The sequence below is a fragment of the Cyprinodon tularosa genome, unplaced genomic scaffold, assembly GCF_016077235.1.
Source record: "Cyprinodon tularosa strain WSP-4 unplaced genomic scaffold, ASM1607723v1 ctg589, whole genome shotgun sequence".
Lineage (NCBI taxonomy): Eukaryota > Metazoa > Chordata > Actinopteri > Cyprinodontiformes > Cyprinodontidae > Cyprinodon > Cyprinodon tularosa.
Window position 1 is genome coordinate 261,837 of NW_024039328.1, and position 27,162 is coordinate 288,998.

Sequence of the window (27,162 nt, forward strand, 5' to 3'; positions counted from 1 at the left end):
AATCATCTGCTGCATCTCTAGCTGGTCTTATCCTGATGTGGTCACCGTGGAACCAGAGAGATAAATGTGCAAAATAACTGGGTAAAAACTTGAGATGAAAAAAGCGAAAAGGAATAACTAATTGCTCTTTATTCTGTTTTAAAAATGAGAAGAAATTAAACAAATATATAACATAATTACATCATTTTTGTAAAAAAAAAAAAAAAAGCTGAATTCCTTAATGTTAAAAAATATTTTATTGCACTAAAGCTTTGATACATTTTTTGGGGGGACCCAATATCAATGTCTTTCATAGGGCCCCCATGGCGGCACCCCTGCAGGGTTGTCCCCCTTTTTAAAAGAAAACCTTTCTATTCGAGACCAATTTACAACTTACAAGAATATTGTGGTAGAAATTTTTCTTTGTCATCTATCCCTACAATTGGTTCCTGTCAGACAGAACTCGGAATGATTGGGAATCATAAAGCAAACTGATGTCAGTACTCAAAATGACCGTCAAATTTGAGTACTGTGAATGAAAGAAAGATGTAAGAACAAATACCAGGAGGAGATTAGCCTAGTAAACTACTAGTAAACTAATTCTACAAAAGATTCCACTTGTAATTGTTAAAGGAACAGGAAAAAGGTTTCCTGGCTAAAACTGCAGCCTTCTCACAGTCTCTGAATGGAATAACAGGATGTATTAAGTATACTATATAGAGCAAATTACAGCAGAACTGCAGATAAACACTTTCATGTTAATGAATAATGGTCTAAACGTCAAACATTTCTTTTAAAGTCCAGCTGAGTCTATTTTAATTGTGATCCTTAAGAAATATTATTTTATTCTTTAGCCTTTTTTAAAATAAAGACAAACAACCTTCTATAAGGAACTTTGTGCAAATGTGCAAAACAACATATTTCAACATATATATATATATATATATATATATATATATATATATATATATATATATATATATATATATATATATATATATATATATATATATATATATATATATATATATATATATATAGAAACCCAAGTATATTTACATCGCAATTAAAGCAATTAAGTCAACATTACAGGAACTTTTCCTCAGTTCATTTCTGTTTCTCTCACAACATTCATATAACAATTATGTTGAGGCCATAAAAAAGAGAGAAAGTTTGTCTTCTAGAAAGCCAAAAGTTTTTATTCTTTGTTCAGGGAGTTTTTAGCTATGGTACACTCAACAAATAAATACAGACCATGGCCTTTTATTGTGGGCAGTCCAAGGCACAATGGTGCACTAATCATGGTGTCTAATCAGCATCCTGATATGGCACACCGGTGAGGTGGGATGGGATTATCTCAGCAAAGGAGAAGTGCTCATTTTCACATAATTAGACTGGTTTCTGAACACTATTTGAGGGAAATGGTAATATTATGTATGTGGAAAAAGTTTTAGATCTTTTTGTTCATCTCATAAAAAATGGGAGCAAAACCAAAAGTTTTGCATTTATATTTTTGTTAAGTGTAAATGTGTATAAAAAAATTCAAACACAATATTGTTACATAAGCAGATACTTGCAATATTCATTTAAATAAAAGCAACATTTGTTCAAATATAAATTGCTGGTATGTAAAAAAGAAAACTATTTAATCTCTGTTGAATATAAAATCAGAACACAGAACATTACACATCAAATATTTTTTTCTTTTTTTAAGATATTTGCACACACATTACAGAAAAAAACACACAGAACTTGGTTTTAGCAGTTCACAGCTTAAAGCTAAATGTTTACATTGCTGGAAAACAGTGCTGTAGGAACAGATATGAAGCATCTGTATTTTTTAAACAGGCGTTGAAGTATTTTTACCGTTTACAGGGTTTTCATCTTGCTGGCTGTTGACCTTCTACCAGAACTTCCTTGATTTTTTTTAACAAAAGATAATAACTTAAAAAAAACATTGATTTAAAAAGATGCTAACTGTCTCTATGACAGTCTTTTCTCCATCTTCTCCAAACTGTTTACAAAATAGCAGGAAATGTTTAAGGTGCTGATAAACTTCCTTCAGTCCTCTGTAGAGCTCTCCTTCCTCGGTGTGTCATCAAACAATGGTGACATGTCTGTGTTTCACAAATCCTGGCTCAGCACCAACGTGGATGTTAATATCCTGATTGTCCGGCTCGTAGGTTTCATTCACCTGACCTGATGTCTGTTCATCTGCACTGATAACACTTAACTGGCTCTGTGTTTTTACTCTCCTGTTACACAAGACAACAAACAATAAATCCTTTTAATCATGAGTACTTTAACTACCTGTAAAATAAAACATGCATTTTCTTACCTCATCTCATCTTGGTAATTTGATTCTAGAATGGAGCATAAATAACATATTATTTAGAGCAAAGATGTAAAAAGTGCATTATTTCTTTTATGTGTATTTCTTACCTTTTTCTTTCCTTTGTTTGTAGCAGTGGTAGATTCCCAGTATGAGTAAAACCAACAAAGCACAACTTCCAAATGACACAACTACAGCTATCAGCACTGTCCAGTCTGCAGGTTTGGGAACTGTAGAGGGAAGAAATTCAATTATATATACAGCACCAATTCACAACACATGTCCCAACACATTGACAACACGGGGTGAGTGGTGGCCTAGTGGTTAGGGCATAGGGCTTTGAATCCTGAGGTTGTGAGTTTGATCCATTCCCACAGACTGCCACTCTGGGTCCCTGAACAAGACCCTTAACCACACACTGCTCCCCTAGGGGATGGGTTAAATGCAGAGAATTCATTTTGTTGCCCTGTACTTCTTACAGTGTAATGACAATAAATTGAATTATTATTATGTCATTTCAAGGCACTTTACAGTTCACCAGATCATCCAGCCAAATTGATTTAAGGAAAACCAGTTGATTGCATCGACTCATTGACTCGAATGCAATCCCTCACACTAAGCATGCTTGTAGTGACAGTGGAGAGGAAAAACTCCCTTTTAACAGGAAGAAACCTCCAGCAGAACCAGGCTCAGTGTGAGCGGCCATCTGCTGAGGCCGACTGGGGTTCAAGGAGACAGAAGAAGAAACAGAGAAAGCAGATGTAAAAGCCGGCACCATCCAGGAAACACACAGCCAGGCAGACCAGTCTACGCCTATAGCAGCATAACTATAGAGAAAGCTCAGGATAACCTGAGCCACTCTAACTATAAGCTTAATCAAAAAGGAAATTTTTAAGCCTAGCCTAAGCTTAAGCCTCACAGACTAAAACTGGTAGTTGGAGCCACAGGAGAGGAGCCTGATAACAAAAAGATCTGCCTCCCATTCTACTTTTAGAACTTCAAAGCATTGTCAATCAAAGCATTTTCAGATTTAATGGTTATGTTAACCACCACAAAAGATGGAACTCCTCCAGTAATAAAAGCAATAAACGCTTACATTTCAGTAAATTTTCAACTGTAAACATCTGTTAAAAGAGAAAAATGAAAATTCTGCATAAGTTTATTCCATCTTTTATTCAGTTTTTTCATTGTTTTTGGAGAATTAGAAAAACTTTATTTCATTGTAATTTAATGAAATTTTATTGTATACAGCTTACAACAATATAATAGGAATGCAATTGAATGTAACGGTGCGAGGAGAAAAATATATCATTTTTTTAAGTGTGCAAAAGAATGTTCAACCATGTTTATAGTGCAAAAATAATGGTGCAAAAAAGACATTCATTTGAAAAGTTCAGTTTCAGCATTGCAAAATAGTAATGGTGCAAAACGCAGTAAATGTTTTTCAATTTAGGTAAAACAGGTTTAACAGAACCTAGGTCTCCAATTTGTGCTGTAGTGCAGAGTCGCTCTGCTCTACACACGCTGCAGGTGTAACAGGATGGTTGGCAGAAGCTGTGGCACAGCTACACCACAGTGTATATACACCATTTCCACATCTGGGGGAACAGAGAGGCAAAGAGGAAACGCTGCTGTTTGCATAAAACTTTTGAAAGTTATGAAAGGCTGTAAACTAGCTCAGCATTCGGATGTGCTGCAGAAGAGATGACCATCGACATATACAGGAACAGACCATAGACGTTACAACAAATTATGTATATGAACTGTTGCAAACTGATGCCCACACAGAGAACAGTCAGAGAAATTAAAGAAAAGGTTTGTTTTCATTTGAATCTTCTTTCCCTCCAAGCATCCCGTTCATGTCTTTACCAATGTCTCATTTCCATTGGATCTACTTCGCCCAGCTTTAATCCATCTCACAAACTTTTTGCCATACTTATCTCTGAAAAAGCAACAATTGAAATGTTTGCAAATTGCTGATGAAAGTAGAGCCAGCGGAAAAGGGGCTTAAGGTTCTTGTTCCCAACAAAGTTGGTGATTGTCTCCCCCTAGTGCTCTTCAAGCTGATTTATAAGTTGTCGGTGTCTCATCACTCCTCACCAGCGTAGGAGAAAACCCAATCAGCACTTTTAGCAACACATCAGCAACCTCATAGGATGCCAGTAAGGGGACATGTTGGCAGATGCAGTCCAAATCCATCCATCTTCTGTCACACTTATACCAAGGGGTGCCAGTTTGCTAACTCCAGCTGTCTATGGGCGAGAGGCAGGGTACACCCTGGACAGGTCGCCAGTCCATCACAGGGCAGGGCAACACATAGACATTCACACACTTAGAATTCACAATTTAAAGAAACCAATTAACCTAACAGTCATGTTTTTGGACTGAGTACCCGGAGAGAACCCACACATGCTTAGGGAGAACATGCAAAATCCATGCAGAAAGACCCTAGGCCGGGAATTGAACCAAGAACCTTCTTACTCGCCACTATTTTGCTAAAAAAAAGTCAGCATGATGCACTTTTTAATCCCCCTTTGAAAACATGACCTTTTCAAAAAATAAAGAATCGACCATATAAAGACACAGATGTCGCCTCTTTATGATAAATTCTCTTATGTTTAAATAGTAAAATTGATTTCAATAGAAATCTGTGACACCATTTCGTTTTCCTCCAGCTTTCTGTCACCCTTTAATAAAAACTGTAAGCAGCCTTGAAATAAAATTAATGCAGTACACTAATAAGATATATTGTGTCCAAAAAAAGCAAACTAAAACTAACAGTTATTTAAAGGAAAAGTCTGGTCACATTCAGAATTCAAACTTCTGAAACTACTTTAAATTTGAAAGTATTATATACTGTTTATTAAATGTTAATTTTTTAAATTAAGAGTAATTTTCATTTGAATGTGCTTTACTGGAGGCATCCATGTTTGTGCAAGAACACTACTGCCACCTACTGGTTTGTGACGGTGCGGTATCGGCTGTTGAGAAAGTCCCAGTGCTGTATCTGGTGTTTGTCACAACGCGCTATTATCCAAGTCATCTTGAAAACATTATTCTTCCAAATGTTGGCTACATATTACGTGTTTTTTCTCTGGCCAGAAGTTCGATGGCAAATCCTCCCTCTTCAAGCTGGCAATCCAACGCAGGGGCTGACTTTCCATTAGGCAAAACTGGGGAGTTGCCTAGGGCCCCAAGTTCCTTGGGGTCCAATAAAACTTACATTTAAGTTTAATACAGCTTTTACTGATTTGTGTACATTAATCATTTTTTGATAAAAATCCTTTCGTTAAAATGCTATTAGAATGCTTATAATATTAAGTGTGTCTCAGGGCCCCCATTCAGTGTCCACATTGGATCAGCATGTATTTAATTTGCTTGCTTCTTTCTATAAAAGCCAATACTCAATACAAAAAAAAATTCCCACAAGGTTTCCATTCCAGCTATCTTTCTGCACTGTTTTGAAAGACCCCCACCCCAAAAAAAAAAAAAAATATTCTGAATCTCCTACAGCTGGATGATATGAAATATGCAAACTGGGTGATGAAGCTATCTTGCTCCTTATAGCGCCTTTTAGGACAGCCAATAGTGGCCTTTCTTACGGGGGAGTTGGCAACACTGGCGAAGAGACGAGAGGAGCAGAGAAGAGAGGCTATTGAAGAAAAATTCAAAATTTTGACCAAAGAAATTCTTTAAAAATATGAAAATAAATTATAATTAAATTAAAATGGGTGTGCCATATTTATCTAATCAAGTAGCAAGATTTACCCATTGTTTCAGTCAGTCATGAGACAAGGGATTTATTTATTTTTATTTCTCAAAGGTCCGGAAATCTGATGATGGTCCCTAAAAGAACAACGGCTCGTAAGCAGAGGGAGCAACAGAGAACGGCCGGCCCGAGTCTGAGCTCCTGAATCGGATCGACGGTGAGATAGGTGCTGCTAACTCAGCGAGCTTGAATATCCAACTTCTAACTAAAGTCCACGCAGGAATTCATGACAGATTTCTGAAACAGTCTTAGAGTTCACAAAGTAGTTGTTCTCTGCAGATCCCATAGTGCTGAGTTCTTTCTATATTGTGGCATTTTGAAACAACTTTGTCAAGAAGAGGCAGCACCATTGAAGCCATGCAAAATTCAGCAGGCAAATGTTAGGACAGCTCAGTGGCACATGGGGGATATTTCATAATTCAGAGATTAAAAATATATAGTTTTGACTATTTCAAATGAACTGAAATGTCTTGATTATAATGTGTGACACTTTAAATGAAAAATATCTCAAAATGCATTTTGACCTTCCAAAATGTGATTAAAGAAATCTTGAATTGTTATTTTTCCATAGACATAATATAAATCAAAATTTAGTAAATAATTTTTGTGCATTCTATTAAAATTTCTGTATCTCTATAATGAGTCTGTATTATGAGTTGTCTTCTCAATTCACAGGGCCCCTTGCCTGTATTTGTCTAGGGCCCCAAATTTCCTAAATCCGCCCCTGCTCCGACGACGAACCCGTCCATGGTGGATCATGAGTTGAAAAGGTGAAATAACAATTTTTTTTTCACTTTTACCCAATGTATTCCAACATCCAACTGCTGTGAACGTGGGCATTGTCAGTTTAACTAGCTCTGGTGAATTTCAATGGTGAAGTCCTCTGGAAATCTTCAGTAATTGTTGATGTTTGCAGATGTGTCTAGTAGTTCCCATTGATTCTGCTTGTAAAGCGGCGAGAATGGCGCTAGGCTTACTGCACCGTGACGTCACTGCTGGAAGATGTCCGCTCCCAGACTCAGTTATCGAGATGAAAATTATTATTTTTATCTTTTTAATGATTAATGCTAAATTCATTAAATTACCTCGAACAATAGCCCTGATAAACCAGACTAAATGTGAGATTAAATGTGTAATTTAGTCTGGCCCCGATGAATGAGACATTGGAAGATTATTGATGAGAAAAACCTGTTGTCTTTCAAACCATGTTTGTTCCTATTGGCCAACGCTCTGACCAATGAGAGCAACTGACTGTGACATAGTAAATGCGACAGAAAGCTGGTGGGGGAGCCTGTCGGTAAAACGATGAATATGTCCTTCTGAAAAATGAATGAGCGTAGAGCCTCTTCCTGCTCACGTTTCAACGAAAACCCCAAGTCTAATCCTTCCAAAACTGATTCCAAAGCTGAGTCAAATGAGAACTGTTCAATAGTTGTTGCCATCTTCCTTGTTGTGCTTTTTCCAGCGTCATGCAGCTTTGTCGTCAAGACCTCAAAACCCCGCCCGCTTTGAATCCAGAAATTCAAAACACATCTCTGCGTTCTGATTGGCCCGCCAGTTCTAGCGCCTGGGGCATTGATCGAGACTAGACCAACTTGCAGGCAAAAATGATTTTGGCCGCTGGCGGGTGGGAAGAGTTTACTAGGCTAATCGAACGTATTAATTTTAGGTATAAATAATGATCCGTTGATTATTCCTTGCTGACTGGACTTCTCCTTTAAAGGATAAAATAATGTTACAATGTTACGGAATTAAATAATTTCAAAAAAGTCTTTAAACTACACTAAATCTCTGGTTCCACAATTATTGAGATCCATACTGTAAATAACTGTAATCCAGAGTTCTGGGTTCTCCTTTGTGATATTTTTTCTCCAACAGATAAAACAGATATACAGTAGTATTTAGGACTGAGGATGATCTTCCATAATGGAAGCTCAGTTTTAACTGCTTAAATGACGTCCATGTTGATTTGGATCAGAACATATATCATCCAGAAAAGCCTAAGACGCTGGACTGGGACGGTTTTAGAAATATCAAAGCCCAAATTATCACATCTCCTGTAACCTATGAAGGAGTAACAATGTAACAAGTGCAGGAAATTATCTCAATGATTCCAACAAAAGTGTTTTTTCTGGAGAAGCTTCCAAAAAACATGACTTTTGTTTTACGAGATGTGACCAATTGAAGTTATTTTCTTACATTGCAGCAGTTATTTTGGATGAAGATCTAACAAGCATCTTGTGGTGCAAAGTTAAAGAGTTTCTAATTCCTTTGTCTGTACAAGAATCAAGAAAGATGATGTTCTTCCGATCATATCTGCAGTTATCTTTGAAATAATCAGTACTTTCTTTGTCCTAATAGGATAAAAGTTTCTCCAAAATCAGTGCTCAGAACTTTCCTCTTTATTTTTCTTATAGTCATCTATACATGAAGGAAGGTCCAAAACATCTGTAGACATGATCCTAATGTCTGTTCCCTGAACATGTGATGGTTATTATTTCTATGCATGGCTTACCTGAAAACAGACACCATGGCTTATTGCTGGAAATGCAATTGCTGCACATGTTAAGTGGATCTATATAGTTATAGTGATGCTATTGCATTAGAACCTGTCAGCTAGGCAACACACAGCTGACACATAGGAACCTTCGCAGTCGCTATCTAATTTAGCAACGTATTTCAAATGGAAAGTTTATGTCCAACAAGAAGCAAAGATAGTTAAATTAAATTCTTTTTAAAATTCCATAACTTTTTTAACAGAATTAAACTCATAAAATCGTATCTGATAGATTTCCTTTCAAGAAATTATCCATTATTGGATTTTTCATTTTTTTCACTTTTAAATTGCTTTTGTTTAAAGGATTAGCTGCTTACAGCAAGAACTAATCTTACTTCAGATATTAGGAATTTATTAAATATGATAAATAATATTGTCAAGCTGACTGTCCATTATTATGAACTGTGCACAATTAATTAAATCATTAAACAGGATTGCATGTTAGGAAAAAGGAAAAAGCAAGAGGAATCCTTATTTTTTCCAAATTTTACTGTTTTTTTTCACTTCCATACATATGTTACCTGCTGTAAATTAAGTTAAAAAGTAAAAAAAAATTAAAACCTGTATCAGCATTAATGCTCTAAAGCGGAGGGCTTCAACAGGGGGTCCGCGACCCCTAGGGGGTCCTCGGAGGTACTGCTTGGGGGTCGAGAAAGTTTTGCTTGATTAGACTTTTTTTTTATATATATATATATTCCACCGTGCAATATTTTCCACTAATGGAAATGTCTTTAAATCCACATTTACATGAATTCAACACACTGTAGTAAACAGATAAATGGAGGCAGAAGATGTCTTTCAGTCATCAATGCTCACATTCAGCGACACACAGGAGCTCTTTCAAGCTGGGCACCGTTTCATTCACAACACCTGTCCCATCAACCAGGATTCCGAATCAGAAATACTTTAATAATCTCAGGGTGAAATTTCTTTCGTTGCATTACTTCATCTGTAATAGAGTGACTATAGGACCATTTTGATATAACACAATTTCATTGATAAATTATATAAAATTAGGGGGGTCACCGCTCCATATTACCATCAGTTTGGGGGACCTTGGCCTGGAAAACGTTGAAGACCCCTGCTCTAAAGTTATGTTGTAACAAAAAAATGTGTTTCTTTCACTCTGTCAGTGCTTTTCAATAATCTCTTATTGAAAACACTTCTCTCATACTTTTTAACATATTAGGGCAACTGACATTTTCTTTTTATTACATTGATCTTAATTCTTGCCATCAAAATATGCATATTTTTTAATTCTTGTCCTTCCTCCAATAATACTCTTAGCTTGAAATGTTGATTTTCAAAGTTTTTCAATAAGTGCCCTATAAGGGGTTAAAAATGTTTGTGGCCCTTTATAATATTGCCTGTTACTTTCTATTTAATTTAGAAAAGCAGAGGTGCCTACTTGAAAGTTTTAATTGTTTTTTTTTTACTATTTTCTAAATATTTCTTGGTTCTCATCTTCCATTTATTTCAAACCAAATTGGTGAAGACATAAAACAAGCATAGCCCAGTAGTTTAAAACTTACCAACCGTCACAAACACAGGGCTGGATTTTGGAGCTTTTAGCGCTGCAATGTTGGCCAGACATTCCACTTTAGTGTTCCTGACTGCCGTTAGGTTGAGCACACTGATGGAGTTGAATTTATCTCCATCAGCTATAATGGTGGAGTTATACAGGCTGCTGATCACAGTCTCATCATTTTGGGTCCAGGTGATGTTTGGTGCGGGAATCCAACCCGCAGTGACACACTCGAACGTCACCTGCTGACCCTGCGCCACCGTCACATTCCCACCAGAGATGCTGACTGTTCCACTCTCTGATAAAAAGAAGAAAATTATCATTAAGTATAATGTAAAAGAAAAAAAGGTAAACCCTTCCTTGTTGTTTATAACAAAATTTTGTGGTAAATATTGAAGGATAGCTTTCAGATTCCTTCCAAATTATATTTGAGTATTATTCTTAGACTCTTAACATCCCCCTCATTTTGAAGTAATCCTCTTTGCATTCCCAAATGGAAAAGCAAATAACTTAGGAACTGTAAGCCCAAATTACATGTTTGATACATTATTTGAAAGCTAACACATTCTAGTTTCTGAATATATACATAACTATAACTATATATAATATTAGGTGAGTAAAATACATCTCAAGCTGCATCAGTTCAAAGATAAAAGTTGTTTATTTTATTCTCAAAAATAATAGGTCTTTTTTGAACAGCAGTAATAAAGACATGCTTTAGAATAGGAATGTCTCATGTATTATATTTGTTCTACATAATTTCAACCACAAATGCAGAAAATTTCAGACCTCTAGCCATAACAGTTCCAGAGCTGTTGGGCTTTGAACTTTTGATGTCACCAGTGTCTCCAAATCTCTCCAAATTGTGCCAAATGTTTTTAATCAACTATTTGACCCATAAAATAACACTGAAACATTTTGATGGCCACAAAACATTATGAAGTTTTCCACTTTTTTTCCCCAATCAGTGTTAGTAATTTATAGCCAAATATCAGTAAAACCAAACCTCCTTCTGCCCTTTAAAAAAATTTCACAACTATTGACTGTTGCTTTAAAACAGATATTAGACATAACTGGACCAGCATCAATATAACAATATTTTGTCCTATTTGACCCAGGATTTAACTATTTTTAAAATTAAGTTTGGTTAACAAGCTTCCCATATTTAAAATTGACTTATTACTGTATAATATGGGAACTATAATCTTTTTAAAGCCACATTCACAAATTCTTATTTGTATAAAAAGATACCAGTGTGAAAAGAGGAGATGCATTGACTCCACCTTGTACAGAGAGCTGGGCTGTCAGGGATCCATGACTTTGTAGTTCACACTCAACTGCTCCACTATCTTCATGGCTGACATTGTAGATCTTGAACTCCACGCAACGTCTTGAGTCATTATAGCAGAAACTAGCATTGAATCTCCCAGATCCGATTATGTCGTCGGCTATGGTCAGTACTAGAAGCTTTCCAACTTTCCAGGTCATGACGTCCCAGCTTCCCTCAACGTTGGCGATAAACTGGACATCAGAACCTCTCAAAGCTGCCAAGTCCAGAGGTTCGACCTGGAGTTTCTGAGTTTCCACTGGAAAGAAAACAGAGAATTTATAAAATAAGACAAGAGCCTTTATGTTATAATCGATCTATACATAATGGTGTTTTATGGACTCTTTATTTGTAAACAGGACAAAACTCTCATGTTTCGCTCAAAGAAGTCAATAAAGAGAACAATTGAATTATCCTTTGTTAATTTTCTCTAATATAAACCTCCAATAAATAGATTTTCATTCTGACCTTAAACACAGTTATATAAATATTTTGTCCTATTTATTGAGATGGGTAATCTAAAGTTAACAAAAAATGATTTAATCTAGGAGTATTTTGCCTCGATTAACTTTATTCCTAAAAAGTGGAGGAAAAAAATGTAATCCTCTCAATTTTTTATTTTTTTTTTTTTTATCAGAGATGATCAACGAACAGATCCACTTATATATGTATCAAATTAAGCTTAATGAAGATTATAATTTTAGACCAAAGAATGGAATCAGGAGAAAACGTTGAAACGAAGCACAGCCTGCCTGTTATGTTTACTCTGGTGTTTGAAAAGTGTTCATGTTTGCTCAGAGTGCGTGAATATTTTAAAAAGCGCTTTGCTTTGTTGGCGTCTGAATAGACTGAAACTCAAACACAAGGAAATCCTAAAAACAATCCTTCACATGCCCTACATTTATGTCAAATTGACAAACCTAAGTAGTTTGATTAATATCATATGAATATTAACTTTTGTAAGTCCATTTATCTGATTATTTACATAACTGCATTAGTTTATGCAATAATTAGATGTCTGAACCACTCCCCTCAGGTTACATAGGCAAAGTAATGTTATATTTGGAAAATAGATGTTCATAATCAAAATGAAGCGCTACAAATCTAATAACTTGTGCAACATCTAATGTGCAATTACTATGTAATACCCCGTTCAATAACCTGTTTCTATATTTGATATCCAGTGCAATATATATATACACTATATTGCCAAAAGTATTTGCTCACCCATCCAAATTATTGGAATCAGGTGTTCCAATCACTTCCATGGCCACAGGTGTATAAATTCAAGCACCTAGGCACGCAGACTGTTTTTACAAACATTTGTGAAAGAATGGGTCGCTCTCAGGAGCTCAGTGAATTCCAGCGTGGAACTGTGATAGGATGCCACCTGTGCAACAAATCCAGTCGTGAAATTTCCTCGCTCCTAAATATTCCACAGTCAACTGTCAGCTGTATTATAAGAAAATGGAAGTGTTTGGGAACGACAGCAACTCAGCCACGAAGTGGTAGGCCACGTAAACTGACGGAGCGGGGTCAGCGGATGCTGACGCGCATAGTGCGAAGAGGTCGCCAACTTTCTGCAGAGTCAATCACTACAGACCTCCAAACTTCATGTGGCCTTCAGATTAGCTCAAGAACAGTGCGCAGAGAGCTTCATGGAATGGGTTTCCATGGTCGAGCAGCTGCATCCAAGCCATACATCACCAAGTGCAATGCAAAGCGTCGGATGCGGTGGTGTAAAGCACGCCGCCACTGGACTCTAGAGCAGTGGAGACGCGTTCTCTGGAGTGACGAATCGCGCTTCTCCATCTGGCAATCTGATGGACGGGTCTGGGTTTGGCGGTTGCCAGGAGAACGGTACTTGTCTGACTGCATTGTGCCAAGTGTAAAGTTTGTTGGAGGGGGGATTATGGTGTGGGGTTGTTTTTCAGGAGCTGGGCTTGGCCCCTTAGTTCCAGTGAAAGGAACTCTGAATGCTTCAGCATACCAAGACATTTTGGACAATTCCATGCTCCCAACTTTGTGGGAACAGTTTGGAGCTGGCCCCTTCCTCTTCCAACATGACTGTGCACCAGTGCACAAAGCAAGGTCCATAAAGACATGGATGACAGAGTCTGGTGTGGATGAACTTGACTGGCCTGCACAGAGTCCTGACCTCAACCCGATAGAACACCTTTGGGATGAATTAGAGCGGAGACTGAGAGCCAGGCCTTCTCGTCCAACATCAGTGTGCGACCTCACAAATGCGCTTCTGGAAGAATGGTCAAAAATTCCCATAAACACACTCCTAAACCTTGTGGACAGCCTTCCCAGAAGAGTTGAAGCTGTTCTAGCTGCAAAGGGTGGACCGACGTCATATTGAACCCTATGGATTAGGAACGGGATGTCACTTAAGCTCATATGTGAGTCAAGGCAGGTGAGCAAATACTTTTGGCAATATAGTGTATATATATATATATATATATATATATATATATATATATATATATATATTGCACTGGATATCAGTGCAATATATATACTGTATATACCCTCCATGCACCTCTTTTGGCACCTCATTCTTCTTTTTGATTATTGAGTCGAGCTAACGTGAAAATTTCTCCACTGTGAGATTAATAAAGTCAATCAGTCAATCAATTAATCAAATGATGTTTGATGCTAGCTCTCCCATTATTAGCTTTAAATACTGTAAGACCTAGCAGTTTAGAATCTAAATCAATCATCTTTCACCCTATCTTGCTGGTCCCAGAATGCAACCAAACAACATGTTAATGTAGGTCTGCATGCTCTGATCAAATGTTTTTAGATGCTGACTTGCTTCCATTAGGCTTGGTTGCAGCTAATTTCTGGATTGTAGCTGATAGGGGCCATCTTTGCTTGTTAAAGCAGAAAAAAAAACACCTCTGCTTTCAAATTCATGTTTTACATTATTTTTTTCAATATGTAACTTTAATGTCATTCAATCATAAATGGGATCAATAATATTCAGATTCTACTGTAGAAAAGCCTTAATGATCCGAGTGAATGCCTGTTAAAAATATTAACATGTAACCTGCTAACATCCTTCTCTTTCTTCTTGTATCTGTCCCTCGTTTTATACAGTGTGTAAACTCAGACTCACCAAACAGCCACACAGTGCATACATTTAGAAATAAAATATAATAAATACACTAACCTCTGCATTGTAGTGAACAAATGAACACAAGGCCAAACCATAATTTCCAGGAAGCAATCATTTCAGTGCTTTCACTCTGAAGGGTAACATAAGCACATGTTTCAATTACAGATCTGTAGAGAAATCAGAAATAAAACCAAAAACAATTTAAACCTTAACATACCCACATACCTCTAAAAAAAATTTTTTTTTTTTTTTTTCTAAGCTGATTTTACATGATTAAGAAAGTCTCTACAAGTCAAACATATATATATATAATTGAACCTGGTAGGAAAAAAGAAATTTAAAGGAGAAAACCATCTGACTGTAGACAAACAGGGAAAAATAATTTAATCGCTTCAAAAAGGATACAATTATTTTTCTATTCAATAAAAGCATCTTTAACTTTCCAAAGCAGTGTCACTATATCATTGTACCAGTACAATCTTTGTAACATCCTGTTACTGTAGAATATATAATATTGTATTACAACTTTACCATTCAATGTTTTCTTTCATGTATTAGTTAATTAAAAACAATAGAAAATAGCGTATTGAAGGGGATAATCATCTGTATTTTTGATGTACTTACTCGGTGGCGGCTGCTGTGGACTGTGCTGTTGATCAGAGCTGCATTTCCTGGACCAGCAGGTGGGACTCAAACTGACACAAGGAGCAAAGTTCAACCTTGGTCACTAACGCCAACACTTATCTGCTCGGAAAACACGTCACTGAGCAATAAAGCCTTTAGATGTTTCACCTGGAGACACACCTGACAGGTGAAGAGGAGGTGTGTCAGCAGAGGAGAAATTAAACATTTGTCTTTAGGTGTCTTTTAAACTGACTTTTTTCCTTTTAATTAACATGTTCTGTTAATCTTCTTAGTGCCAAAGAGAAGCCCAACAGATTTACTTTCACAAATGGAGCATTACGACTTTTGCTATAATGCTCCACTTTACATGTGAAAAAAGCTGTATTAGACGTGCTTTGGGATTATTTCAGATGGCACAAAAAAGACATGAAAAGATACAATGAGAAAAGAAAGGCAGAGAGGTTAGGAGAAAAATTAGAGGGCAAAAAGAACGATAGACAGAAAAAAGGAAAATACAAGATAAAAAAATCCTCTCAGTCCGCCTCTACACCTACAGGAAGAGAGGAAGAACAAACAGAAAATGTATCACAAACAAATAACCGATGCATATATATGAAGGTAATTTGGAATCAAAACTATTTGTGCATTTTAAGTGTGACTTTGAAGTTGCAGAGAGAGTTAGATTATAAGTTTTGTATTTGAAAAATACAAAAAAATTCAAAAGTATAGTTTTTTTTTTTTTACACTTTTTTCAAATTTTAAGTGCAAATACCGAATTTTGTTCTGTAATAGATAAAAAAAAAAGTACAATTACAAAGTTGCAAAGAACAAATACTTTTATTTAATAATATTTATTAATACTTTTATTAATTTTTGCGTTAATGCTCCTTCTTATCATTACCATAACGAAAACTGACGAGATGAACGTAGATCTTTGATGATGAAAACATGACGACTCATGAGTGTGAGTTTTCATTGACAAGACGAGACTAAATAAAAATGTTAGCGGTCTGTCAGACATTTAAAATGCATCATTGTGCTGTAATCTGCTAAGCAGTATCAGTTGTGTAGCCATAGCAGCAGCTGCAGGGATGAAAATAATCCACCATCGTCCAGCACTGCACGCTGAACTCTCACAAACTCCGATCTTCCAGCTGTGCTTGTGCAGATAGGCGTCTTTGCGTGCGTTAGCTCTGAGGTTGCACTTTACGCTCCACACTGGTAGTTTGCTCTCAGCAGTATGGCTCTTCCTGCTCTCGCTACTAAATAAACTGTATGTGGCTGATCATCCTCTGCCAAGTGTAAGAAATCGGTTGGTCTAACTATCAACATTTTATTTCTTCCAGTTTCCAGGTGACGCAAAACATTCTTTAATTTCTACTAAAAGGAATCCCTAAACGATATCCAAAGCAAATATTTTATTGCTTTGCTTATTTTTGGTTAAAGACCCAGATGAAACAGTACATAGATCTTTGAATATTTCTCTCTCATAGTTCTTTTTTCTATCTATTCATGTATGATGTAAAAATTTCCTTGTATTGTCATTAAAACATTTTCTCTGTTTCCTTTAAATATTTCAACATTTTAGTTAGCCTTACAAGGCCAGTATGTCGGCTCTCTCTGTATATTTTACTATATCAAAACCCTGTGAATTTAAATGTACTTTGACCCCTTTGCAGCGGTAAAAAAGGGTTAAATGATCAGAAATAAAGCCAAAATTGTCAAAGGAGAGAGAAGAATGCTTTTTCTTCTTCGATTTTTTTGGAGTAATGAAGATTTTATTGATGTCTGTATAAAGCATAATTCATAGTAGATCAGGAAGTACTTGCTTTACTATAGAAACCTTGTATGCCTTAAACAATTCCTTTATTGTACATTTTGTTAGCTTGTCTGTCTGCTATATTAACCAATATGATGTGTTGAACTAGATCTGATTCACAACTTGTGTGACACACTTTAGTATAAAGTAGGGCATTTATTAATAAAAAAGTTTATTTGAATTCTATAAATCAAAGTTTTCTGCCCAACACCAATTATAAACTGCAGCATTCTATACGCAGCCATTGTAGTATCTAGGCTACAGCTGTCAGTCTGGTAAAAAATCTGTGAAAAAGTATTTCATGAAGAAGATAATAAATAATTAGAAGTGTAATATTAATAATTAATAGTTCTAATATATCAAAAATAATAATGATTTTAATCTGGCATAATAGTTATAAAATATATTATAATATTCAAAATAATTATATATTAACAACCCAAATTTGCTGGTTTGAACAAACCAGCAGTGAAGTCAATGTGAGCCCTAGATCTGGCTTTATAAACAATCCAATTGCTGTATTAAAGGACAAATCCAAATTGTTGTGTTAAATTAACCTAGCATCTATTCTGTCCAATATTTAACCAGCGCTGGGTAGGTAAAGCTACCCAAATTGGATTGTGCAATGACCCAGACCCAATCAAAGAGTATTATAGCAGTTATTAACAGTTATTAGGGTAGGAGGAGTGATCTTTAGAGGACATAAACTCTATAAACATCATAAACAAAGCAAACAAACTTTCATCTGATCTCTAAATACTCTATACTGTAAATTACTCCTTTATAAAAAAAAACAGAACAGATTTTGGATCTATTTCTTACCATGTTTCTGTCTTTAGTGTTATTTTTGGTATTTAGTTGGAACATTTCTGGCACTTCTATGCTTATTTCATGTTGAACAGCATTTAAATATGTGAATATATGCTGTTAAATTACCATCAAACCTGCTAGAATCCTCTAGTTCTGAACATTCATATTCATTCGACACCAATTATATCAACCACTAGGGGTCAGTATAGGATTATTATACTAATTTGAAGCGTCACAAAGGAATTTAAATCTGTAATGTGCTTCCATTTTGAATTTCTATGATTGACAGGAGCATTAAAAAAAGGATACAGAGATACAGAAGACAAACATTTCTTATAATAATATTAATAGTAAAATACAAACTTTTCTTTCACCTACTGCCAACAGTACCGGTCAGTCTGATCACTTCATAATTCCCATAAGAGCAAACTACATTCCATTATCACAACCACTGGAATATGCTGGTGTTGGGTTTAACGTTCAGGCAATTTAAATACAAGCTGAAAATGTATTTCTTAGCAATTTATCAAAAGGTAAAGAAACTATGCAACAATGAAAGATTCACACAACTCCGTGTGGGATAGATTAAATGGAATATAAATGGTAATAAGTATTGAAGTAGAAATAAATCACTGTTATTGCTTTTAGTGAATATTGCTTATTGTCCGGCCATTTTAAAAATACATTGTGTATGTTATTATTGCCATCTGGTGATAAACAGTTGAAACGCCTGCTACGAGGTAGTACAGTGGTGGAAAAAAACAAAGTACATTTACTTGATTATTGTACTTTTTTTGAGCATTTTTACTATACATGAGTAATTTTGTACTTTCAACTCCACTACATTTTGAGGAAGCTGCTAATTACTTGTTACTTTTGAAATGCAATTTCAACATGTAAGATAACAGCTTTTAGGGCCGAATTTAAACACCACTGTTTTTAGATTTTGTTTTAGATTTGCACGACGTTCCAAAATGTGAGAAATTCAGGGTCGATATTATTAGTAACCCATAAACTTTATTAAGGCGTTAGTTGTTGCCATGTGGCCAAGTTTTTCAGAAGGATTAGTTCTCAAATCAGAGTTGCAGTTTCTTTCTGGTAATAGATTCAACCATGAACCTCTATTCCATGGGGAAAGTGTGAAAAGATTTAAAACACTCCTGTTTTCTTTAAATAAGAAATAATAATCAAAATATCTGTCTTTATTTTTTGTGGCCTTTTTTTATGCTGAAGTTCTTTCCAGGTGGTGTAGAATCTGTAGCAGGTGGTTCTACGCATCAAAACATCAGGGGGCTTCTGAAAGTTACAAGGCTCTTTAAAACAACTCTGAAAATTATACATAAATATAGTAATATTAGAAAATGTAATTGTTACTTTTTAATACTTTAGTACTTTTAAATACTTCAGTACTTCCAAAGTCAGTACTTTAGTACATTAACTTTAGGATTTTGAACAACTAGCTTTAACTTGCAGTTGAGTAAGATTTGACTGTGAGTATCAATACTTTTACTCAAGTACTACTGTTGAATACTTCATCCACCACTGGAAATAAGGATTTGATAAACAGAAACAAGGACTCCAGTGGGTCCACATACACCCACTCCATGTACACCACTCACAGAGACTACACATCCACACCTCAAACAATGAAAGGGCAAGCGTCAGCAGGGATATGGCCCACACAGAGAAAGATATAGTAATGAATATTCAAAATAAGGACCCTTAAAAGATCCAACTGCAAACACAACAAATACATATGCCGCTGACAATCTACAGCCACACCTCAAGTAAAGAAAGGGGAAGTGCAGGCAAGGAAATCCACCTCACCCAGAAAGCTATAGGGACGGATAAACAAATAGGAGGCCCTTCAGGGATTCAGCTGCACCCCTTAGACATACATATACTACTGATAAACAAGGACCCTCAAAGTACTTTCAGACCAACAAAAGTGTCCGCGGAAAGGGTGGTTAATCTATATAGTATCCCTATGCAAACTGCGTGGAAAAGGGCAGGGAAGCAGCCAGAGGTGAATCCCACACGGTGAGAGCGTTCGCTGCTCCGCTCTCACCTGCTGCTACTAAATAGAACTGAGATGTTGTCAAACAGCAGCACAACATGGAGAGAGCAGAGTGGTTATCACTGAAGTAGAAAAAGCCAAACTTTTCCATGAAATTGCGTCACGGCAACCAATCAGGGACTGGTTTGCAGTCATGATGTAGATTAAAGAAGTGCACCCAAGGCAAACCTTTTTTCAGTTAGAATGGGATATAGAGAAAATAATGTTTAAAAAGCTAGAAATAGGGAATGCTCTGCAATTGTTTTGAGGTGGCTTTAAAAAAAAAAGGTGCTTGTTCGGGACTGCCTGTCCTCCCTTAACTCCAGACCAAACTCCGGTCTGTAATGCATAGGTGCTTTCAGATTCCGAAATACTTTATTAATCCCTTGTGGGATATTCTTTTCTTGCAGTGCAGCCATTTACAGAAGAGATAAAAATAAGATCGTATGTACAAGTGAGATATAAGAATAAAATAAGAAAAGGACCTCAGCATATACAATCAACAGTATTTACAATTTACAATGCTGCTTAATACCAAATTACAATTATTGCACATGACCATGTTTTTGCACACAGTGAAGTAATAAAATAAGTAAATAATAAGTGATTAAATGAAACAACTCTCAGAGAGATGAATTATAAAGTTTGATGGCCAGAAATAAGTCTCTGACTGAAGGTGCTTCTTAGGGTGACCAGCAAATGATGAAGAGGATGTGCAGAATTGTACAGCATGGATTTTATTCTGGCCAACTTTCTCCTCTCTGACACTTCTGCCAGAGAGTCAAGCTCCTCTCCAACAACATGACTGGCCTTGTGGATGAGTTTGTTAAGTCTGTTGGCGTCTTTCACCTTTGGTCTGCTGCCCCAGCACGCAAAAGCACAAAGGATGGCACTGGCCACCACAGACTCATAAGACATCCACTGCATTGTCCGGCAGATGTTGAAGGTACTAAGGCACCTCGGAAAAAGGAAACGGCTCTGACTCTTTCTGCAGAGGGCATTTTAGTCCAGTCCAGTTTATTGTCTAAGTGCAGCCCTAAGTATTTATAATTCTCCAAAGTGTCCATGTTGACCCCACAGATAGAAAAAAGGTCACTGGGGCCTTACTCCTTCTCAGATCCACCACCAGTTCCTTGGCCTTTGCCCTGTTGAGCTGCAGTTGCATCGCTTTCAGTTTCTGACCCAGTAGAGCCAACCAGGGATCCACCTTTCACCCACCGCATACACCTATGCCACTAATAAATCAAACTCCTAAACTCCCCATTCTATTTTCCTTTTTTCCATTTTTATTTTATTTTGTTTTAAAGTATCCAGGAACAGTTGGCACCCCCTGATTCCCCGTGCCAATACCCAGCTCAGTGAGATGGGGGAAACCCCTTTAAATCCAGGACTGGAGTTCAATCCAAGGCTGGGGCCGAACAGTCCTTTATTCCATCCTGCCAATAACAGCCTTTTTAACTTTCTTCTCAACCAAAACACAATAACCATATCTAGGCATGGACGGTCTGTCCATGCCTAGATATGGACAGACCGTCTATGATTGACCGTCTATAATTGACAGACCTTACTGTGACTTTTTAGCAACTTAACCTAAGGTCATAGTAAACACTACCCATCTAAGTCACAATCACCTTACCCTGACATCTTATAGCTAACACTAAACCCACAGTGCCCCTACAAACCCAAATATTGGTTAACAATCCTCAATCCTATCCTGCGAATAACATCCTTTCCTTTTTAACAATAACACATGATCCTAGACTGAGGAAAAGATCACCTTACCATGTACTTTTGTTAACTAATCCCAATGTCACAGAATACTGATGCCAGACCCTATCCAATGATCTTATAAGAATCTTGCCCTTGCCTTTTACAACTTAAGCCAGGCAAACATTGTACGATTTTTTGCCCTTTGCACAGTACGACAAAACCCAGCGGTTTTGTCATACTGTGTGAGCTGTAGCTACGAGCAACGATTGAAAAAACGGCTTTGCTGTAAAATCACGGGGCACCTTACTTTCACCCTACAAGCCTAATCCCTAACCTCTTAATCATCCTTTGTACCAACTCTCACTTACATCACCTACCCTGACCCCTTTAATTAAACTTTAACTGAAATATCCAACTCCCCCTACTAAGCAAAGAGGGTGAACAAAGATGGCACAGGCACCATGCGGGGAGCCAGAGTCATGTGACCAATGGGGAGCGAAAGCAGTGGTCATCTACTAATCTACTAATAATTAATTTACAATAAATATACAGTCAAACTACTCTAAACAAAGCTTATTGGATGGAACCATAGAGTTTATTGTTCAGGCCAAAGGCACAGCTGGGGACTAAAGTGGCCTATATGCTGCATTTTCATCACAAAGCCAAAGAGCATCTCTTTTACAAGTCAATAAACCCCCCTACATGTATTCATGGTGTTGCTGGCTTGATTAAAATGAGCTCTATTAACCACTGTAACAATGTTACTAGAATTAAGAACCCATTCATGTTTACGTTATTGATGTAATTTCTGATACTATAAAAGTTACAAAAACTTTCACTTTAAAGTTCAGTTGAGTATTTAGTTTGAATGATTATAGTGCTGCATTTTTCCTATTTTGACATAACACAGTAACACAATAACAGTTTCGACAAAAGAACATCATGATTTTTCCATAAAACAACTTTCAATTGGTAAGAAGAAACAATATTTTTTTCAATACATTATTGTATGGCCATCTGCCAGTTGGCCATGGCTGATGGCCGCTCACACTGAGCCTGGTTCTGCTGGAGGTTTCTTCCTGTTAAAAAGTAGTTTTTCCTCTCCACTGTCGCTACAAGCATGCTTGGTGTGAGGGATTGTATCCGAGTCAATGAGTCGATGCAATCAACTGGTTTTCCTTAGAAAGAAAACTTTGAAACAATTTGCCTGTATGATCTGGTGGACTGTAAAGTTCCCTTAGATGACGTGTTGTGAATTGGCGCTATAGAAATAAACTGAATTGAATTGAAATACTAATGGTTTTCAAAACACCATGGCTGTGTCCAAAAATCCATGTCGGACCATTGAATAAATGACACAAAAATAATCATCTAAAGCAAACTAATTGGTTCTGGAGATGATCAGTCAAAGTTTGAACCTAAATTCAGTTCGGTTTTCTCTATCTCTAGTGTATAGAGATACATTTAATACATGTCTTCTTAAGTCACTTTATAGAGACAATTTAATCAGATCAAACAGTCCCACTGGTTCAAAAGTTCCTATCTAAGAATACCTGCGAATTGTATTGAGTCAGTGATTTTACAGGATACGTTCCAACTAGATCAGCAAGTAGCGACAGTAGATTTTCGCTTGCATTGTGTTGTTTACTCTACAACAATCCCTCACTCCTAGATCCAAAAGAGATGCTGTGCTCATCTGCCTGGCTGTGTGTTTCCTGGACGGGGCCGCCTGTAGAGCTGGTTTACAGTTGCCCTTTGTATCTCTGCTTCTTTTTCTATGTGGGCTTCTGTCTCCTTGAACCTCCTCTCCACTGTCGCTACAAGCATGATTAGTGTGAGGGATTGCCTTCGAGTCAATGAGTCGATGCAATCAACTGGTTTTCCTTAGATAAAAAACTTTGAATCATTTCACTGTATGATTTGGTTGAATTGTAAAGTGCCTTGAGATGACGTGTTGTGAATTGGTGCTATATATAAGTAAACTGAATTGAATTGAATCGGCATAGTTTTAAAAAGGGCATTCACACTTAAGAACCCTCCAGTAAGATGTAATCAGAACAGATCTGCTGTAATTTACTGGAATATAAAAAAAAAAAAAAACACACATCTTAATCCAACACCTGTCTCTACAAAACAATCACTTGCTCCACATAAGGATGCACAATGGTTTACCATTGTAGTGAAAGGAACATAAAGTAAAAATAACATGACTAGTTCTGGTTCTCCTTTGTGCTGTTTACTGCTTGACTTCCAGGGGCCAATTATGGCCGCCATTTTATGAGGCTATCTGTAGAGCACACAGTTGTATGTTCCCAGACCCTGCTAATATTGTATAGCCAGAAGCAGCCAGACAACCATGAGAAACAGGAAGAAGATGGTGGGGGGAGGGTCAGCGCTGAGATCTCACTGCTCAAGGCCAGCAATGGAAGCAATTCGGAGGCCCCCTCTTTCACCAGAGCCTCTCTGTCAGGGATCATCAGTGATGATGTATGACACCCACTCTTGGGGTGCTTGACTTAATCGCCCATTTGTTTCACTGCTTCCAACACATCTAGAGATTAGTTCCATTTAATTGCTCCCTTATATTAGATAGGGCAAGACGGTGCGACTTTTGCATGTAACACTTCCCTAACAATAAAACAGCACTAAGTCAGAGCATGCATTAATTTCTATTGTTAGAGTTGCTTTTGTTATGTCAGCTGCTGGCTCATCAATGGTTAAAGCCGACTAAGGTTTATTGTTACCGAGCTTATTAGGACTTGTTGTCTCCGGGGCAGCTACCGCCCTCTCACATGTAAATGACTAATAAAGGCATGTTCAAAACACACCTCTGTTCAACTCACTCCTTTTAAAGGAAAAAGAAAAATGTAACAAAGTGTGTGACCAGTGGAGAACACGTGTTTTAAGGTGGTTTATAAATTCAATTTTGAATTTTACACTGGAAAAAGTCTAAATCTAGATAAGTCATTTTTTCTTAAAATAAGTGCATTTATTCTTGAATTGTGAAGGTAAAACAGACATTTTGCCAATGGAACACTACGATTTTCATTTAAAATAAGAAATAAACAACTGCATTGTCTTATTTTAAGTGTATTTTATCTAAATATCTTATTTTAAGAGTAAAAATACTGATTCCATTAGCAAATTGTCTCATTAACCTACTCAAAATAAGGATAAATACACTTAATGTAAAAAAAATCTTCTAGATCGTTTTTCCAGTGAAAAATAACTGGGCTCACTTTCTGCCATCCCATCAATCAAAAAAAGATAAAGATATTTAAGGGAAAAAAAGTCAGCAGCAGTCAAACAAATGAACACTTGAAATGCCGTTAAGAGCAGAGAACATATTCCTCCTCTCTCACTGCAAGAGAAATCCACTTAGTAACACGGAGACACTAAGCTTTTCTCTACATCCAAATACCCCATTCACACTTATCACTGGCCTGTGCAACTCAAAACACTATGTTTAAAGGTTCTATCAAACAGAAACTCCTATTTTTTAGTTGCTGTTGTATTTTGAAAAACATGCAGCACAGAAACACCAGTTAATAGTCTGCAACCATTAACATAATACTTAAGACTGTGAATCACAGAGGTAGATACATGAACAAGTTGCCCTCCGCCAAAGAGGCTTTAAATGAGGTCACCTTTACCTTCATCCTGTCACCTCCTCTGGGGATTATGCCAACGCCTGTGTTCTGGTTATTGCACAGACCTCACAACGCTACTTAATGTTTCTTCTATATAGGTTTTCCATATGAGTTTGAAAAAAACTGAACTGTAATAGATGCAATTCCTAAAAATTGCATCAATTCCTCGTTTTTGCTGGTTAGAAAACATCCCCTCGCTGAATGTTTGCAAACTTTCAACGTCAGATTAAAAAAAGGAGGAGCGATCTGCAGGCAGCAGCAATCAACAGAACTGCAGGCTAACCTGTTCCACAACTGTTGCCTTTTTTCCCTCCATCTGGTGTATTTACACAGTGTCTACAAAGGCATACCGACATACAGATGTAAGCCAATTAGTTGGGCTATTTTAAGTCTATCCACAGTTCAGTTGTTTTTGAACTTCTAATTCTTTCATTATGGAGGTTTCTGTTCAACTTTGACTCCTTACTATCGTTTTTGCTTCAAGCAACACCTGACTGCATGCTTTAAATGAGTGGAACTGTGGTTCACGGTTGATCAAAGAATCCAGGAAATTCCGAAGTTCATTATTCTACTGAATTATTATTTATTTCTTTTGGGGCAAATCTTGCAGTAAGAAGGCTCCGGGTTCGATCCCCGGCCCGGGTCTTTCTGCATGGAGTTTGCATGTTCTCCCTGAGCATGCGTGGGTTCTCTCCAGGTACTCCAGCTTCCTCCCACAGTTCAAAAACATGACTGTTAGGATAATTGGCTTCTGTAAACTCTCCTTAGGTGTGAGTGTGTGCATGAATGCTTGTTTGTCTCTGTGTTGCCCTGCGATGGACTGGTGACCTGTCCAGGATGGACCCCTCCTCTCACCCGTAGACAGCTGGAGATAGGCACCAGCACCCCTCGCGAACTTAGGATAAGCGTGACGGAAAATGGATGGATGTCGGGGCAACAGGTATACAAGTCATTTGAGCTTCTTTACAATAATAAAATATGGCTGTGTCCAAACGCCCGCCCTAACCCCTAAATCCCTCAAGTACTATATAGAGCGGGGACTATATAGTGGGCTCAGTTAACTAACCATTCAGACAGATGATCACTACTTTTCACTCCCTGTTGGTAGCGAGGTTCTGCCTCACTACTTGGGGCCTATTCCATCTTTGTTATGTGTCACCACTGTCGGGTAGCAACAGCAGGCCGTTGTGACAGCAAATCCCATAATGCTTTGCTAGGAAAGCTCCCCTCGTGAAGCATTCCTGGATATTTTTGCTCGCCAATTAACCATGGATATTACTATTTTTCAAGGTGCGTTGTGGGAAATTTCAAGTCCACTACTTTTACATCCATTAGATGTTTGGAAACTCATTCAACCACTATACAATGCCCTTTATACTGATTAGGGCGGACTTTCACTACCCGATCTGTCCCAGAAGCACGATCCATCCTGTCCATGCGCGAACAGATATACAACCAGGGTTAATGTTATTATGGTACTAAAATTACTTATTTCTCTCCTTAACTCTCTAAAGAATGCTAATTCACATCTTTAAAAAATTTTTTATGACTTTTGTGAGACAGTTTTGAAGCTTTTTACATTTTCTTCGTTAAACTGCTTCTCTGACGTCATCATCAGACATGCTCTGAGCAGTCCGGCAAAATCTGATTAATACATGTTTATCTGTGTTTAAGTTATTTCCTTCTTTAAATTAAGCACTATATAGCATAATGTTACACGAAAGGAAAACATAAAACTCAAAGAGACTAGATGTATGTTTAAATCCAAAGCCTAAAAGGTTAGCTCCAGGAAGTAGCGTAGGATCCCATTTCCAGTGCAGAGATGAGTGATAAAGGATTTTAAGGCATTAGTTTACTCAAGAAATACATTATTAACCTTT

General features: G+C 37.0%; 1 protein-coding gene across 1 annotated transcript; it reads right to left on the reverse strand.

The window, feature by feature from the left end:
• Positions 1-1,151: 1,151 nt before the first annotated feature.
• LOC119797553 (immunoglobulin superfamily member 5-like) lies at positions 1,152-25,488 on the reverse strand. The gene is made up of 8 exons (XM_038306672.1): positions 25,286-25,488; positions 15,238-15,417; positions 14,668-14,743; positions 11,446-11,748; positions 10,170-10,460; positions 2,422-2,541; positions 2,318-2,342; positions 1,152-2,234 (listed from the first exon to the last, which is right to left on the reverse strand). Exons 3-8 carry the CDS (start codon positions 14,726-14,728, stop codon positions 2,078-2,080), a joined length of 957 nt encoding a protein of 318 aa, XP_038162600.1. The 5' UTR covers positions 14,729-14,743; positions 15,238-15,417; positions 25,286-25,488; the 3' UTR covers positions 1,152-2,077.
• Between the last annotated feature and the right edge of the window lie 1,674 nt (positions 25,489-27,162).

What these genes read in the sequence shown, in the direction of transcription:
- LOC119797553 (XM_038306672.1), bottom strand. Translation starts at nt 14,728, where the DNA reads ATGATTGCTTCCTGGAAATTATGGTTTGGCCTTGTGTTCATTTGTTCA. An exon ending in TTGTTCACTACAATGCAGAG is followed by an intron (nt 11,749 to 14,667) that starts GTTAGTGTATTT and finishes TTTTCTTTCCAG; the next exon opens with TGGAAACTCAGAAACTCCAG. An exon ending in AGCCCAGCTCTCTGTACAAG is followed by an intron (nt 10,461 to 11,445) that starts GTGGAGTCAATG and finishes TCTTTTTATCAG; the next exon opens with AGAGTGGAACAGTCAGCATC.